The 17,370-nt window shown below is 48.2% G+C and overlaps 2 protein-coding genes across 2 annotated transcripts; one reads left to right on the top strand and one right to left on the bottom strand.

The window, feature by feature from the left end:
- Positions 1 to 13,051, top strand: KCTD13 (potassium channel tetramerization domain containing 13). Its single transcript, XM_030871716.3, has 6 exons — positions 1 to 445; positions 1,871 to 2,040; positions 9,316 to 9,405; positions 9,495 to 9,547; positions 10,223 to 10,418; positions 12,259 to 13,051. The coding sequence occupies exons 1-6, from the start codon at positions 202 to 204 to the stop codon at positions 12,493 to 12,495; spliced, it is 990 nt and encodes a 329-aa protein (XP_030727576.1). The 5' UTR covers positions 1 to 201; the 3' UTR covers positions 12,496 to 13,051.
- Positions 13,052 to 13,234: 183 nt separating this feature from the next.
- Positions 13,235 to 16,909, bottom strand: ASPHD1 (aspartate beta-hydroxylase domain containing 1). Its single transcript, XM_030871717.2, has 3 exons — positions 15,505 to 16,909; positions 13,994 to 14,107; positions 13,235 to 13,458 (listed from the first exon to the last, which is right to left on the bottom strand). Exons 1-3 carry the CDS (start codon positions 16,382 to 16,384, stop codon positions 13,349 to 13,351), a joined length of 1,104 nt encoding a protein of 367 aa, XP_030727577.1. The 5' UTR covers positions 16,385 to 16,909; the 3' UTR covers positions 13,235 to 13,348.
- Positions 16,910 to 17,370: the final 461 nt, after the last annotated feature.

The following is a 17,370-nucleotide window of genomic DNA, read 5'->3' as shown; positions in this document are numbered from 1 at the left end:
CTTGACGCGCCTGCGCAGCTGCTCGCCCGGCTTCCGGGCGGTGCAGGCGCTATGGGTCTGAGGGACAGTGTCTTTGAGTAGCGGCGGTGTAGAGGCGTGCGGGCCCAGAGGTCCGGCCCGAGGGCTCAGGACCGGGGTCTTTGGGAGCGGCCGGGGGGCGCAGAGAGAACCTAGGATCGCTGCCCGCCGCCACCACCAGGCATGTCGGCCGAGGCCTCGGGCCCGGAGGCGGCCGAGGCCCCGTCCCTGGAAGTCCCTAAGCCCTCAGGTCTCGAACCTGGCTCCGCTGCCTACGGTCTCAAGCCACTGACCACGAACAGCAAGTACGTGAAGCTGAACGTGGGCGGCTCGCTGCACTACACGACGCTGCGCACCCTCACGGGACAGGACACCATGCTCAAGGCCATGTTCAGCGGCCGCGCGGAGGTGCTCACTGACGCCGGAGGTACGCGAGCTGCCCTTGCTTACTGTCCTGCGTCCTCCAGATCCACGTCTCCCTTTCCCGTGGTCTTTCCTGGCCCAGTCTCCTCATGCCCGTTCTCTGCCACCGTCCAGTCAGTTCATTCTCACCCCCTCCAGCCCCCACATCCCGTCTCATCCCGCCTGGCTCGGTCATGAGCGCCCTCCCTCACCCGATCTTTACCCCCAGCAGTAGTAACCAACATTCATGGACATCCCCCGCCCCGCCGCACCATCCACCCCGCCCCTCCAACTACTCTGCCGGGCGCTGTGGTAAGTGATTCAACGTGTCAGCTCCCAATTTTCATGACTGCTTCCCACTGACTCTCCCACCCTTCACGCCTCAGCTCAAAAGACTTGGGAACCAGCCCAGCTGCCAACAACATCCTTCCAGGCACCCTTCATCAGTTTCTTCCACCTGCCCAGACTTTTGTTCCCCTCTCTACCTCTGCGCTGCCAACAGCCATCCCCGAGAGTTGGAGGATCTTGTCGGTCTCCGTTCCCCTAACGGAGGTTCCTCTACACTCTAGGACTCCATCTATAAATACAGACTGTAGAAGGAGAGGGCAGCTTTGGGTTTGCCAGGGACGCCAGAGCGGAGAGTGGACAGTTCTCTTTGGCAGGCGAGCCCCTTACCTTCCCGAAGTGTTGCATTCAGGTCTGGGCCCCATATGCCCAAGTGGAACCTTAAAGTTTGGTGGCAGGATTGAGGGTGGTGGAGGTGGAGTGGATTCAGAAGGGGTTAACGAGGGTTGTGAGAGCAGGAAAGTAAAATTTGGGGAGGTAGAGCTCAGCCTTCAAATACCTGAAGGTGAAGAATTTATTTATTCAATAAGTATTTGTAAAATGCCAGTGCGGGAGATAGTTTGGTACACAAATCTGATAAGCTAAGCCTTATGGAGTTTTCTTTTTTTGTGGGGGCAGGGGGAGAATAAGCAAGTAAACATACTAAAACAAAAGCGAATGTGTAATTTCAGATAGCAATAAGTATATTATGAAGAATAGAATGAAGAATATATATCTTTATATTCTATGAAGAATATAAAGGTTGAAATGGTAGTAAACTGGACGGTGGAGTGGACATTCTAATTAAATAGGATGGTCAGAATTAGCACAAGAGGTTAGAGGTTTATTGATAAGGTAATCTGTACGAACTCTCTGATGGTGAGAACCTTCTCAGTGTAGCACAGACCTGGGAGGGAATTAATTCTCTGTGGCTGGCTGTGTTAAAAAGGGGCTTATGGGAGAACTCACTGGAGATGTTTTAAAGGGATTTTCTTAGCTATGGCACAGGCTTGAGACAGATCAGTATTAAGACTTGTGGCTTTCGAATCCTTCTTTCATAAAAATTTAGTAGCTCCACAGCCTTTAGCAAAGCCATCCTTCCTCCTGCCTCTCCCCACCACACCAGGTTGGGTGCTGATTGACCGGAGCGGCCGCCACTTTGGTACAATCCTCAACTACCTGCGGGACGGGTCCGTGCCACTGCCTGAGAGTACCAGAGAACTGGGGGAGCTTCTGGGCGAAGCACGCTACTACCTGGTACAGGGACTGATTGAGGACTGCCAGCTGGCACTGCAGGTGAGGGTCCCTTCCCCACCTCCTGAGTCCCACCCCTATGCTCATGTCCCTGGGAGAGCTGCCCAAGCAGTTAGCTGTTAAGATATTAAAGAAAAACAAAAGGAAGTATGGGGCACTGCCTGGAGGAGTTGCCTCTGGCCTGCCTCTGACTGGCCATGACACCAGAGAATTTGGGGGTACTGTCCTGTGCATTTCTGCTGTCTCAGGCAGGGCCCCCCTCACCACCTCATGCCAAGACTACTGCAGTGGTTAAATGACTACTGTCTCTGTTTCTTGCTGTTTCTACCCAGCCAATCCAGCTGTTACACTAGCACCTGAATAATGATCCTTAAACACCATCCCAATTTATTCTCTCCCTTGCTCAGAAATCCCAAATAATGCCCTTGTCCCACTAAGGGAAAAAAAAAAAAATCTGAATTTAAATTGGAATATAATGACCTCCATGATCTGGTCCTATCCTGGGAGGCAGCATTCCATCCCTCCCAGGGCTTTAAATAATTCTTTTTTTTCTAGCAGTGAAATACTATAGAAGCAGTCACACCCAATAAAACAGGGTTGGGGGTTCCAGGGCCCCACCTACTGGGCTTCTTTTCTGGGGATCTCTTAGGATTCTGAGAAGAGTTTGGAAAGCACAGCCAGGAGATATGGGTTAAGTGTCACTCCACCACAGCTGACTGAGTGACCTTGAGTGAGTCAATTCCTACCTCTGGCATTCTGTTCTCATGTTCCAAAAGATAGGGAAATGAGAAAAATATGTGCAGTGTAGTGAGTTTCACATAAAGCCTTTTATTCTGTTCTATTTTTACAATGTGAAAAGTGTCCTTTTATGATACAATATTAATAGGAGATTGTAAGAATTTTTTTTGATGCCCTTTATATTCAATATATTAAAAAGTGGCAACTATGAACAACTTTCTGTTATCTTGGGGAATACTTATTGGACCTTGAAATCCAAAAGTATAGAATTCCTTTGGGCGATATCTATGTTTTTCAAGCTTTTTGACTGCATCTCATAGAGATGCATAAAATGCATTTTATACTTGCATATATATGACTGAATTAAGTTTTATAAAATGATACTTTTAGTGAAATACACTCTGACATATTCTGTTTTCTTTCTTTCTGATGCCGTTTGGAACCCATTAAATTTATTTCATGACCCATTAGTGGGTTACCACTTGCAGTTTAAAAAACATCAAACTAGATGATTTTGGAAGTGCATTCCTGTTCTGTAACTTTACATTTATCTAATATTATCTCACATCCACTGTGTGTTAGGATTGGTTCTTTTACCTTCTTCTACCCCCGTTTGACATAAAAAGAAACATGAGGGAAGCTGAGGATATATTCAAGGTGAAAGAGCCGGTAAGCAGCAAAGCTCAGAGTCAACCCCAGGTGCCTGACTCCCAAGTGCAGTGCTTTTTCTTCTGTGCTCAGCTGCCTCCTTTGCAAGCTTCCCCGAGACCATTCTCATTCCCCACTCCACTCAGCTAGAATATGCTTGTTTGTTTGGAGGTTTGGGGTTTGGAGTTTTTTGTTTGCTTGTTTCTTTCTTCCTTTTTGGCCGCCCCGTGTACCATGCGGGATCTTAGTTCCCCGACCAGGGATCGAACCCGTGCCCCCTGCAGTGGAAGCTGGGAGTCTTAACCAGTCGACCACCAGGGAAATCCCGTTGTTTTTAAGATTCTGGTACAGAGAATTGAGTTCAGCATACTTTTCAGTGTGTGACACTTAAACATCATTAGTCTATGCAGATCTTTTCTCTTTTTATTTTTTCCTTCATTCCCAGTCCCCTGCCCACTTCCCTTTTCCCCATAGGTACCCCTCCAGTTCTAATGTTTTAATACATTTCCTTGGATTATGTTTGTACCATTAAAAAACTAAAACATTGTTTTGTATACACATGTATTTTAAATTTCCATAAATGTCATTGAGCTATGGATTGTGTGTTCTGTTTCTTAATTCAACACTTTTTCCAAGTTCTATTCATGCTGCTGTATGTACATTTAGTTCTTTGCTTCTGACCGCTGCACAGGAATCTATGGTGTGCGTTCAACCATATTTTATTTATACATTCCCCTGAGGTTGGAAACCTAGATTGCCTCCCGCTTCCTGCCCCCACAAACGATGCCACCATGAGCATCTTTGTACGTGTGCCCTTGTGGGTCCTGGGTCAGTGTTTCTCATGACTGTAGCTGGGAATGGAATTGGTGGGCCGCAGGACACATGCAAACGAATTTCAGCAAGTATCATCAGATTACTCTCCTAAATGGCTGTAGCACCTTGTACTCTTGATGAGCAGTGCATAAGGAATCCTGTTTCTGCGTATCCTCAGCAACTCATGGCATCACCCAGCATTCTAATTTTGCTAATCTGATTGGTATAGAGTGATTTCATTTTAATTTGCGTGCTTCTGATTACTAATTAGATTGAGCATCTTTTCACATACTAGCTTTTTTGGTTTCCCCTTCAGTGAATTGCCAATTCATATTCTTTACCAAATTTTCTACTGAGTTTCCTATCTTTTTCTTGTTGTTTTGCAGGAGATTCTTACATATTTTAGCTTAGTTCCTAGGGAGAATTAAGCCCTATTACTCTAAGGCATGTATTTTACATAATAAATTAACTTCTCCTGTGCATCTAGAATGGTACTATTTACCTGACATTCTCAGAAGAGTTGGGAAAATAGTTACTCAGATTATTTGCTGGGTTTTGATATTCAGTGAGGAAGCCCAGTTGAGAAAGTGTGTTTTAGATAATAATTTCTAGTCAGTTTTAGATGTTACCAATAATTTCTCTTAGAATGTCACCTGTCTGTGGCATCTGTTGTTGAATAGAAATTATTCTTTTTAATTATAAATAAATGTTTATTATTTTTAAAGCAGTCTATAAGTATTGTAGAAATTTAGAAAACACAGATCATCAAAATAATAAAAGCACCAAATATCCTTCTAGGTCTTTTCCTGTGTGTGTGTTTGCCAAAATATGATTATGCTGTGTGTGCTGTTTTGTAGTACGCTTTTTGTTTGTTTGTTAATAATTGCCGTCTTTCCATGTCAGTGAAATTTTATATAACATGAGGGGCATATACACATTTCTCTGTTTGTTCCAGAAATGTCTTTTATAGATGGTTCATCTAAACCAGGACCCGATCTAGATCCTTGCATTACATCTGGTCATTATGTTCTTTTTCCAACCCAAGCAGTCCCTTTTTTCTCAAAATACTGACTTTCTCATAATACTGACCATCAGTTGTCCTTCACAGTGACCTGCTCTCCAAATTCGCCTGATGTGGTTTGTTACCCTAGCCTATCCTGAGTTTTCTCTAAATTAGATGGTAGATTTAAAAGCTTGATATTAAACATTTTGGTTGGAAAGCATGTTAAGTAATGTTACATATATCATACTGTGTTATATCGAGACCTACAATATTGTTAATATGACCCATCATTAGTGATGCTCAGTATTGGCCCCTAGATTCAGATGATGATGGTTTGATCCCTCCATCGTAGTTACACTTCCTTGTTGCTAACTATAAAGTAATTTAGGCATTTTATGAATGGCAGTTACCTATCAACCACACATCCATTTATAATTCTCACCTGAATCAATAATTTCATTAGGGTTGTAGAATAATTATAATTCCTTCAACATTATTACGTGAAATTATTTATAAAGTCATGCTTTTCATTGTCAACTGGAGAGATTCTTGATTTTGATATAGTCACATTCCTCTTTTTATTTTTCTAATGGTGTATCCTCTTAGGATCTTGTTTAAGAAGTTCATTCTACATTTTTTATTAGCTTTATAGTTTTACCTTTTCTATATGGAATTCACTGTCATAAATGCGAATTATGAAGGGATTCAACTGTTTTTTGTCCTCTGTGGACTGAGCTAGTTTTCTCAATGCCATCTACTACACAATCTGTGGTAGCCAGCATCCAAGATGGCCACCAGCAATTCTTGCCTCTTGCTTATTCAGGCTCTTGCTTAGTCCCCTCCCACACTGAATAGGGCTGACCTATGTAACCAGTAGGAGATTGCAGAGATGATAGTGTGTGACTTCTAAAGCTAGGTCATAAAAGACCCACAGCAGTTTCTGCCTCTCTTGGATCACTCACTCTGGGGAAGCCAGCTGCCATGTGAGCATATTCATGCAGCCCTAAGGGAAAGGTCCACTTGGTGAGGAACTGAAGGCTCCTGCCAACAGCCAGCACAGACTTCCAGCCAAATTGGTGAACTATCCCAGAATTGGATCCTTTAGGCCCAATCAAGTCTTCAGATAACTACAGCCCTGGTCAACACTTGGACTCCAACTTCATGAGAGACCCTCGGCCAGGACCACCTAACTAAGCCAGTCTCAAGCTCCCAACCCACAGAAACTGTGTGAGATAATAAATGTTTATTGTTGTTTTAAGCTGCTAAGTTTGTACTAATTTGTTACCCAGTAACGGATAACAGATTTTGGTATCTGGAGTGGGGTTCTGCCGTAACAAAAACCTAAAATGTGGGAGCGGCTTTAGAACTGGGAAGAGGGCAGAAGCTGGAAGGACTTGAGAACAGTGTTAATAAAAGCCTAAAGAGCTTTAAAGAGTATTCGTAGAAGTCTGATGACCTTTGGGGAGGCTGCAGTGTGGAACATGTTTACTGGAAAGTGGTAGAAAGGGGATCCTTGTTATATAGTGGCAGAAGTAGCAACACTGTCTCCTACAGTAATGTAGAAAGTAGAAAACATACTAATGATCTGGGTGATCTAGCTAAAGAAATTTCCAGATAGAATGTTGAAGTGCCACAGGTTTCTTGTTGCTTATAGTGAAACAGAAGAGGAGAGGGTAAGCTAAAGGAAAAAGAATTGAACAAAAAGGAGCCAGGAATTTTGGGGGCTTGAAAATTCCCAGTCTTGCAGATAACAACTGATGTTAAAATCAGCAAATAGCTTCCAGGCAAAGATCAAACACAGGGCATTCTCAGTAAAACATGGTCTAAAGATGAAGCTGAGGATGTGATTGTAAAATCCCTTAAGACCTCAGAAATATCCAAGAAGATGCCTCAGAGAACCATTCAATCAAATAATAGCACTTCTAAGAAGCTTAAGGCTATTGTCAGGCAGCAGTCTCAGCATAAGCCCAAAGTAGAGAAGAGCTTATCTCACAAAGATGTGTGGGTGAGGCTTTTGTCTAATGAACTGAACCCCAGGACTCACAAGACACCCATTAAGTTTTTAAGAGAATTATATTGGCAGAAACACTGCCAGCTTAGACTGGAAGGGACAGAGACAGTACAAGAGGAGAAGAAGCCTTTGGACCCTCGAAGTTCTACAGGCAGAAAGCAGGCTAAGGAAACTATGGAGCTGCAAACACGGACTGTCTTTCATGGAAATGGAAGGATGACTCAGGTCAGAGCCAAGAGCCATAGAGAATCATTCCTGGACAGGAGTAGACATCAGAGAGCTCCCAATATTTGTCCAACTGGATTACAGAATTTCTGTGAAGCAGTGACTTCTCTGTGCCTCCTGCACCCCTCCTCACCTTTTGAACAAGAGTGTTTATCCTAATGCCTGTTGCACATGTTGCATGTGGAGTGTGTGGAAGAGATAACTAGTCTCTTTAGTTCACAGGTCATCAGATCCAGAGAAAATGTACCTAAGGAGCTATAGTTAAGGAACACCTCCCAAGGAGCATCGTCCCCACCTGGACCTGATTTAGATGACCAGATTCTGTACTTCAGTGCTGTAATAGGATGGGACTTTGGGGGATCTTGGGAGGGGGTGAGTGTGTTTTGTGTATGGGAGGGATTTGAATCAATGGGAGCCAGAAAGCGGACTGTGGAGCCAGCCTCCAAGGCAGTCCCCAATGATTCTTGTTCCCTAGTACTCATTGCCTTGTGTTGTTCCCGCCCACACTGAATAGGGCTAACAGAACTAGGTCATAAAAGACAGTGAGGCCTCCACCTTGCTCTCTCTTGGATTATTTGCTCTGGAGAAGCCAGCTGCCATATTGTGAGGACACTCAAGCAACCCAACGGAGAGGTCTAAATGACAGGGATCAGATATTTCCTGCCAATAGCCAGCCTGAACTTGCCAGCCATTTGAATAAGCTTTCTCAGAAACAAATCTTCCAAACCCAGACATGCCTTCAGATTACTGCAGCCCCACCTGACTTGACTGTAACCTTGTGAGAGACCCCATGCCAAAAACATTCAGCTAAGCCACTCCTGAATTCCTGAATATCTATTCTGACCCACAGAAATGGGTAATAAGTTATTTGCTGTTGGTTTAAACTGTTCAGTTTGGGGACAGTTTGTTATACAGTGATAACTAATACACACTTGCCCCACTGATTTGTGATGTTCTCTCTATAAATATCAGTTCTCCTATATACACCAGTCTGTTTCCAAGTTCTCTATTGTGTTTCATTGTTTTTGTTTGTTTCTGCACCAGAACTACATTGTTTTCATTATTATGGCTTTGTAAGATATTTTAGTATCTGGGAGGGTCAATCTCTTCTCTTGCTTGACTCTTTTTAAAAATTGACCTAAGTAACAGTAGACTTATTCTTCCAAATTAATTTTAGAAAAAGTCTTAGGAGTTTCTCAAAAAAAAAAATCTGCTGGAATTTGTATTAGAATTGCACATCTAGTTTTTAGGTTGGGAGAGGTGAGAGGGGTTTTGGCATGAAGATTCTAGAAAGCAGAGAAGAGGAAAGAAACCTATGTGTCTGGTTCTGATTCTCCCTCCAGCCTTCCACCTAGCCCAGTTCATTCACCAGATATTTATTCATCTACTGTAAATTGATACTTATTGTCTAGGTAGAGACCATGAGCAAATATACCAAAAAATGAGAAAATATGAGGAACTGAGTGCCATGAAGAAAGTGAACTGATAGTGTGAAAAAGAAGAAGTAGAGGAGGCTGCTTAGCCAGGGAGCTTAGGGTGGAGGACCAGCACCCTCCTAGGGGTACTGTTTGAGTTGAGATCTGAATGGCATGAAGGGGCCAGCCATGCAACCGAGTGCAGGCTGTTGCCAGCAGTGGCAGCTGCAAAGGGCCTGGTGGGCACAAGCTGGATGCGCGAAGGAACAGGTGGGGCTGAAGTCCAGCAGGCAGGGGAGAGTGGTAGAGACGAGATCAGAGTTCGCATCCTGCAGAGTCTTGTGTGGACTACTAAGGAGTCTGGATTTTTTTCCCAAAGGCAACAAGCAGTTTTTGAAGGCTTTTAGGTTGGGGAGTGAGTGACCTCTGGTTGTGCTGTTAATCACCTTCCGCTTCTTCTCCAGCAAAAAAGGGAGAACCTGTCCCCGCTGTGCCTCATCCCCACGGTGACATCTCCCCGGGAGGAGCAGCAGCTCCTGGCCAGCACCTCCAAGGTGAGGCCCCTGAGCCCTGTAGGGTGGAGGCTGGGGGCCTATCCCGGCAGCCTGACCCCCACCCTTCTCCATCCTTTCTCCCGCAACAGCCCGTGGTGAAGCTCCTGCACAACCGCAGTAACAACAAGTACTCCTACACCAGGTGACCCCCTCAGGGGCGGGGAGGTGCACTGGGTGGAATCCTGGGCTCAAGCACAGCTCTGCCCCTGGCCCAAGGGGAGGATTATGGCCGCATGGGGGCGGGGGGTGGGGGGCGAAAAGAATCCTGCCTGGATGCAAATTCTAGCTCTGCCACTTACCCACTGGGTACTTTGGACAGGTCATTTTCACTTCTGAGCTTCACTTTTATCATCAGTAAACTGGGGTCCAGGTGAGCATCACATGATAATTACTAGCATTTCTTATAAGAGGCATGGCTCTGAGTGCTTTGCATATACTTCCTCACATAATCCTCACAATTGTTTGAAGGAGGTATTGTTGTGATCTCCATTTTACAGATGAGGCAACTGAGGCACCGAGAGGTGAAGTAACTTGCTGAGTGTCACTCAGTTAAAAAGTGGTAGAGCTAGGATGCCAGGTGAGGTCGCTTGGCTCCAGAACCTGCATGGGGTAGCCACTCTGCTGTGCTGGGATTTGCTGAGCAAATGCTGCTTCCGTTCTGAGGCCTCCTTAGCCTGGCCCCAGGGATGGAGGAAGCTCCATTCTGGGCACCAAACTCCTAGGTAGGACTAGAGTGCTAGATATATGGGCCCCTAAGCTTGGGGGAACAGAGGGAGGAAGCCATTTGTGCTGAGCCTCTTGGCCCCCTGGTCCTCAGCACTTCAGATGACAACCTACTTAAGAACATCGAGCTGTTTGACAAACTGGCCCTGCGCTTCCATGGGCGGCTGCTTTTCCTCAAGGATGTTCTGGGGGATGAGATCTGCTGCTGGTCTTTCTACGGGCAGGGCCGCAAAATCGCCGAGGTGTGCTGCACCTCCATTGTCTATGCCACGGAGAAGAAGCAGACCAAGGTCAGAAGGGGTTCAGGGCCTGGTCAGGGAGGGCTGTGGTGGTGGGCAGGACGAGCACCCTGGACAAAGGCAGCTCAGCAGATCAGGCAGGGGAAATCCATCACCGGAGTTCTAAGTTCTGGGGTCTTAGTTCTGTAACCTTGGGCAAGTCATCTGACTTCTGTGGGTCTCTGCTTCTCTACCTGTGAAAGGAGGGTGTTGGATTAGAGTGGGATTCTTAATCTAGGCCAGTTGGGTTTCAAGGCTATCTTGAAAGAGTGTGCAGTTTTGGGAGTGGGTATGCATTTTTCTATATAGAAGGACCATAGTTGTCATTAGAATTTCAGAAGGATCCATGACCCAGAGTAGGTTCTTAAAACTTCAGGTGCTTAGAACACACTGAGGTTGTAGGCCCTGAGTCATTAACATGGCAATCATCAGCAGATACGTCCTGAGCACTGCAAGAGGCTTGAAATCAAGGCGAATAAGATTCTGAGTAAAGTACAAGCCCTCTGTCATGACGTCTGGCCCCTGAAGATCTTATCAGCCTGGTCCCTTCTGACCTTGACATGAAGGATGTGCCTCAGATACACTGGAGATCTTGAAAGTCTCTTAAGCACCCAGTGCTATTTCACACCCCCCTACCTTTGCACACACTATTCCCTCTTCTTGGAATTACTTTTCCTCATTCCTGTCTGCCTAATGGACTTGTGCTTAATCTTTAAGACCTAAGCCAAGCATCACTTTCTCTGGGACACCACTCATGAACTTTCAGCCCAACAACCCCAGACAAAGTTGGTCATACCCCCCTGTCAGCCAAACACAATGTTGATTGTAGTCTGCTGGGGATGGGGGAGTAGGAGTGTTTACTTCAGCAGCAAGGAGTTAGCTTCTTGAGAGTAGAGCTGAATCTTTTTTTTCCCCCCCATCTCTGTAGCACTAGCCAGGCCTTTATCACGCCGCAGAAGCTAGGAAACATTTATTGAATGCGTGAATGAGTGAATAATCCAGTTTCCAAGTAGCTTCCTCTGTAATTGGGAAGACAGGAAGATAAACCAGTAATGAGAATGCAGCTTGTTAAAGTTTTTTTGTTTATATCCCTCCAAGCCACACAAGGGGAACCCCTAACCACCTCTTCATCCCGTACTACTCTCCTTCACCCTGCCTTGTTGCTTTGGCCTTGCACTGATCTTCAGATACACTAAGCGAGTTCCTGACCCCAGAGCTGTTCCCTTCCCAGACTGATCTGTCTCTAGCTCTCCATCTGGTTCCTTCCCTCCTTTCCTTTGGCTATTGGTCAGATGTCACCTTCTCAGTGAGGCCTTCTCTGAGCTCCCTCTTTAAAGTTGTAACATTCCTGGCGGTGGCCATCTCCACACCCTTTTCCTGCTATAATTTTTCCGTAACATTTATCGTCATCTGACACTTTATATCTTATTACATATATGTCTGGGTCCTCGCCCTAGAATGTAAACTTCCTGCGGACAGGAACTTTGCCTGTTTTGTTCACTGCTATATTCCCATTGCCCAGAACAACACCTGGTACAGTGCAGTCACTCAGTAAATATTTGTCAAATGAAAAGATATACCAAGAAAAAAAAAAAAAAAGATATACCAAGAGACTTGGCAACAAAGGACAGAAAACAAATAACTCTCTGCCTGACTTCAGAGCTGGACCTTGAAGTATAAGTGTGACTTAGCTGAGCAAAGAAGTTGCAAAGAGGACAGTCCAGGCTAAAGGAACCTGTGACTGCAGAGGCTATAGGAGTGGCGAGACAGTGCAGGAGCAGCCTGGGGGAGGGGATGGCTGCGTAAGAGTGGAGCCAGAGGGAGGGAGCTGGGGGTTGCTGGCCTTTTGCAGGTGGAATTCCCAGAGGCCCGGATCTTTGAGGAGACCCTGAACATCCTGATCTACGAGACTCCCCGAGGCCCAGACCCAGCCCTCTTGGAGGCCACAGGAGGTGCAGCTGGAGGTGGCGGGGCAGGCCGAGGGGAGGACGAGGAGAACCGAGAGCACCGTGTCCGCAGAATCCATGTCCGGCGCCACATCACCCACGACGAGCGTCCTCACGGCCAACAGATTGTCTTCAAGGACTGAGCTTTGCCCCGAGTCTTCCTCTGGCCGCTGGGACCCAGTCCGTCTCTCTCTTCCTCCCCTTCCCAGACCTTTGCCCCGGCTTTGCTGGCCAAGTCGTGGGTCCTTCTTCCATCCCTTCATTGCATGGTACAGTTCACTTTGGCCCTTTTCCATCCATTCCCACCTCATTGCTAACCACAGAGTACATTCCAGCCCCTCCCCTCAGAGGCCTTCAGAAGGCCTACATTGGTTGCCTCCTCCCCATCCTTGTCCTGCCCTCTTCCCTCACCAGCTGGTTTAGAAGGATTTAGAATTCCCTTTGTCTTTTTTTAGGACATTGTACACACCAAAGTGTCAAGCCAGCCCTTAATAACACCCACCACATTCTGAGCCGCCTCCTCACCATTGTGCAGGGCAGTTTGCCTCCCTCCTGCTTCCCCAACATCCTCCCTACCTCCTTAACTTTGTACTAGGTGGGCCTGGGCCTGTACCAGGTCAGCATCTTCTCAATTTTTTTCATATTATTTATTATTATAATTTTCTATTAAATTATTGGAATAAAGTTGAGTTGAGGGTCTGGTGCTGGCTCCCAGAGAAAGGGCCAGGTATATGGCTTGTTAGGGAGGTACCTGGCTAGTTGGATGGGAGAAGACACAGACCCCTGCCCCCAGCCTTTCCCTGGGCTGGTAGCTGGGAAGAAAGTAGTCAGGAGTTAGGAGAGGATTTTAAAATCTGTATTTCGGTGTTCACTGGCCAGTTCCCACCCTCAGCCCCACCCCACCCCCTGCAATGGAGAGGTGGTCCTGGCTACCACTCAGGCCATCCCCGAGCGCAGCATCTCTCCAGCCCAGATGTCTGAAGGGAGCACCTTCCTTCAAGGGTCTGGTGCGAAGACAAAGTCGAGGGCCTGGCGTTCGGCCCCAGCCACATTGGGATGCCAAAGGTCCACGATGAAGACCACTCGAGGCCCATCTTCGGGAGAGCCTAGGGCACGTGGGGATGGAGACAGCAGAGCAGCTGACATTAAGTACTTACAAGCCAGAGCACTCACCAAATACTCATAAACGCAAACACTTTATAAATAAGTGCCAGTGTTCTAATCCTTTATGTGTATTAACTCTTAATCATCAGAACAAACTGTGAGGTAGTACCATAAGTGTTCTCATTTTATGCAAAGTAACTGAGGCACAAAGAGGTTAAATAACTTGCCCAAGGTCACACTGCTAATGCCAGAGGTAGGACAGGAACCCAGGGGGTCGAGGCCCAGGGTCTTGTGCTATGAACCACTTTGCTGTGCACTTACATTAACTTATTTAATCCTTGCAGTCACTTGGTAAAAGAAGGCGGTTGCCCTATCTCACGGGTGATTGGAGAAATCATGTGACTTGTTCAAGGGCATGCAATTAGAAAATGGTGGTGTAGGACAGGAAGCCAGTTGGGCCCGATTCTGCAGCCTCTAGTCTATTCCCCTTAACTCTTTAGTCACTCATCCCTCCTAGCAGAATGGGAGCCCCATTACCATTATGAGCCACTGTATGCAGGAAGGAGTCGTCCACCAGTAGACAGTGTCCCTCAGCCCAGCACTGGGGCTCACCCCCGACCACCAGCTCACAGCCAGGGGGGATCTTCAGGCCTGTAGAAAGAGATCCGGGCCTCCAACATTCCTGCCTCCATTGAAGGGGCCCATCCCATTCAGTCAAAAAGCAGATCCGAGAGTCTTAAATGCTAGGTTCTCTGGTGGTCCCTCCTCGTTCTCTGGAAGGTGACCCACGTAAAATTACAATACAGTACTGGATGAAAGAAATGCTAGGAGACAGAAAATGCAGTGCAAAGCACAATGTATTCTGTTTCAGAGAAGAGGGAAAGCTTCCTAAAAGAAGCAGCATCTCCTCTTGGGCTTCTGACAGTTTAACTCAAGAACCTACTGTGTGTTAGGCCCTCTCTCCCCCAAAGGTATAAAACATGGCTCCATCCTGCCAAGGACCACACACTGGGGTGCAGAAAACTGAGGAGCCAACTTAAACGATGGGGAAGAGGAAGACATTCCAGAGGAGGTGGGCATTTGAAAGTGTGAGTCGTGAAGGCTACGTAGGAGTTTTCCAGGAGGTGATAAGGGGGAAAGACATTCTAGGCTAAGAGCATGTGTGTGGCATCTGCCAGGATCAGCCAGAAGGCGTTCATGATTTAGGGCATGGTGGGAGAGAAGGGGAAGAAGGGAACAGGTAGGAGATAAGGAGAAAAGATCTGGCCTTGCTCCAGATCTCTTCAAAGCCAGTGTGCTCTGAAGTGTAGAACACATTCAACTGGTAGCACAGGAGATGATTATAGGCAAAACAAAGTCATGGCATTAAACAACAATCAGAAGACAAGTCTTTTTTTCTCCCCATTTTCTTTCATTCTCTAAAACACTGAAAAGAAAATCTCAGTTTGGTGCTACCATAACTTTAACATCCCCCCTAACATTGCCCTTTTTATGTTTATTTTTCCTTTGGGGCCATGTCCTGCGTCTTGTGGGATCTTAGTTCCCGGACCAGGGATCGAACCCAGGCCCTCAGCAGTGAAAGCACAGAGTCCTAACCACTGGACCACCAGGCAATTCCCAACATTGCTCCTTTTTAAAGGAGGAGAGTGTAGGCTTCAGCCACAGACTAGGATACTTCGCTAGAATTTTTAAAGCTTTCTTTTTTTAAGTTTAAACTTATTTTTATGAATAATTCCTATTTAGGTCAAGTAATACTGATTATCATTTTTCTATAAAGATTCCTTTTAAATAAGTAAAACAAAACATTGTGGGGAGTCAATATGAAGAAACAGTACAGGTGGTAAATGACTATGGAAAAGCTTATGAAGATGGTTTGCAGATCATTGAAGCTCAGGAAATGCTGCTGTGGGCGACAGGGAGTCAAGGAAGATTTCCGAGAAGAAAGGCATGATCAGAGTCACAGTGTAGAAAGCTATGATGGCAGAGAAGAGAGTCTGGAGGGGGAATCGTGGAGGCGAGGAGGCTGTCTGTAAGTAGCATCCACTTACCCAGGTGGCATCTGACTCGGGCATTGGTGGGCCCACAGCGGCCCTCGAGCCGGGCCCCAGGCAGGAGGACGGAAAAGCCAGCATTGCCGAAGGTGTTGGCACTCATAAAGCTTCGCAGCCCCCTCAGTGCCCGATAGGCCCCCGGGCACCGGCGGCAGTTGCTGGGTTGGCACCGGCCTGCTTGGTATAGCAGGAGCTGGTAGCACCCAGGGGCCAGTGGTGGGGACCAGCCCCGAGGCAGAGGGGTAGTCCCTGAGAAGTCCCAGCTCACAGCCCCGAAGTCCCTCAAAATGGCAGGGAAGCTGCTCTCCAGGAGCTCCACATCATGCCGCTGGGCATCCCGTGGCACGAAGGGGGCTGAGGGCAGGTCTGGCAGGAAAAGCAGGCCTGGGCGCTGAATGCCCAGGACCCCTGGCCCTCCCCCAGGGCCTGGGCTACCCTGAGCCGCCCGCCTCACCCTACCCATCCCTGCCCAAGAGTAGCGCCTGGCGTAGGCCCGAAGGCGACGGCTCACTAGGCCTTCTGTCCTAGGTCCTTCCACAGACTCCCCAGAGCTCCGTGGGCTTGGTCTGCCAGCCTCAGAGCACCCTCCAGGCCTACCACTGACAGCCCCAGCCCGACTCCCAGCCCCTAGGGCCTGCATATCTTGGGAGCCCAGGCGGTAGCAGTACCAGAGGAAGAGGGAAGTGAGAGCTCCAAGGAGCAGGGTAAGGGCAGATGAGGCCAGAGGCAATGGCCATGCAGGCATGATGGGCAGGGAGGCCCTGGCCAAGAGGCCTGGGGCATCTTCCAGACCCCAGTTCCCTTGTCCCCCCAGTTCTCCACCGGTTCCTTCCATGGCTGCTCCCTGGTTACACCCTGGGCTGTTTCCCTTCCACATTCCTACTCTTGGTTCTCTCTCCTTCCGAGGTCCTCTCTCCACCTTGTACCTCCTGCTTTCTCGCTTCCTTCATGCACCTCTAACTCTCCTTTCCTTCCTCTCCTTCTGCCTCTCTCTCCTCTCTCCTCTACTTCTTTCTCCTTCCAACTCTCTCCTCCTCCTCTTTCACCTCTTTCCTCCTCTTCTTTCTCCTTAGGGCAGTTTCCTCTCTCTCCAGTTTCCTGCCTCTCCCGTCAGTCTCTCCTTTCCCCACCCTCTGTCTCCCCGTCTCCTTTCTTCTCTCCTCCCTCCACCACCGCTCCCCCCCCCCTTTTCGCTCTCTCTTTCCCTCCCCGCTCTGCCTTTCCTTCTAGCTTCCCCGGACAGCAGTTCCTACCCCACCTGGACCCGCAGCCCTGGGAACCGCAACCAGCAGTCCTCTGCAGCGACTTCTCTCTCCTTCCTCCCCCTCTCTCCTTCCTGCCCTCGCTTCTCTCTCGACCCGACCCACGGGTTCTCTCGCTCTCTCTCCCCCCTCCCCCACTCGCTCCTTCCTTGTCCCCCACTCACCCTGACGTCACCCTCCCCACAGTCCTCTCAGCTTAGCTACCCCCGCCCTCGCCCAGTGGCCACCGCAACTCAGCCGGGTAGGGGGTGTCGTCTCCGGATTTGCCTCCCCCGGCCCCGACGGGGCGCCACGTGGGGCTCAGGGGGCACAGCGCCAACCTCCAGCGCCCCGCAATGCGAAACGAAAGGGCGGGGCCTGAGAGGGGCGTGGCAAGTAAGGGGCGGGGCGAGCGCGCGAACTGATGGACAAGACCGGCGCTCGCAGACTGCGGACAGGGACGCTGCGGCCGGTCCGTGGGTCAGCCGATCCTTCGACCAGTCGGCCTGTGACTCCACCTCCCCCAATCGCCTTCACAAGAGCCAACCCCCGGCGGGAGCCCGATTGATAATGAAGGCGGCTTCAGCCAATCGCCTGCAGCGCCGCGGGCCGGGCCATCTCA

The sequence above is a fragment of the Globicephala melas genome, chromosome 15, assembly GCF_963455315.2.
Source record: "Globicephala melas chromosome 15, mGloMel1.2, whole genome shotgun sequence".
Taxonomy (NCBI): Eukaryota; Metazoa; Chordata; class Mammalia; order Artiodactyla; family Delphinidae; genus Globicephala; species Globicephala melas.
Note: the sequence above shows the minus strand (reverse complement) of the source record. Positions and strands in the feature narration are given on the sequence as shown.

What these genes read in the sequence shown, in the direction of transcription:
- KCTD13 (XM_030871716.3), top strand. Translation starts at nt 202, where the DNA reads ATGTCGGCCGAGGCCTCGGGCCCGGAGGCGGCCGAGGCCCCGTCCCTG. An exon ending in GGTGCTCACTGACGCCGGAG is followed by an intron (nt 446 to 1,870) that starts GTACGCGAGCTG and finishes CCACCACACCAG; the next exon opens with GTTGGGTGCTGATTGACCGG. An exon ending in AACAAGTACTCCTACACCAG is followed by an intron (nt 9,548 to 10,222) that starts GTGACCCCCTCA and finishes CCTGGTCCTCAG; the next exon opens with CACTTCAGATGACAACCTAC.
- ASPHD1 (XM_030871717.2), bottom strand. Translation starts at nt 16,384, where the DNA reads ATGTGGAAGGGAAACAGCCCAGGGTGTAACCAGGGAGCAGCCATGGAA. An exon ending in CCGAGTCAGATGCCACCTGG is followed by an intron (nt 14,108 to 15,504) that starts GTAAGTGGATGC and finishes CTCTTTCTACAG; the next exon opens with GCCTGAAGATCCCCCCTGGC. An exon ending in GCATACAGTGGCTCATAATG is followed by an intron (nt 13,459 to 13,993) that starts GTAATGGGGCTC and finishes CACGTGCCCTAG; the next exon opens with GCTCTCCCGAAGATGGGCCT.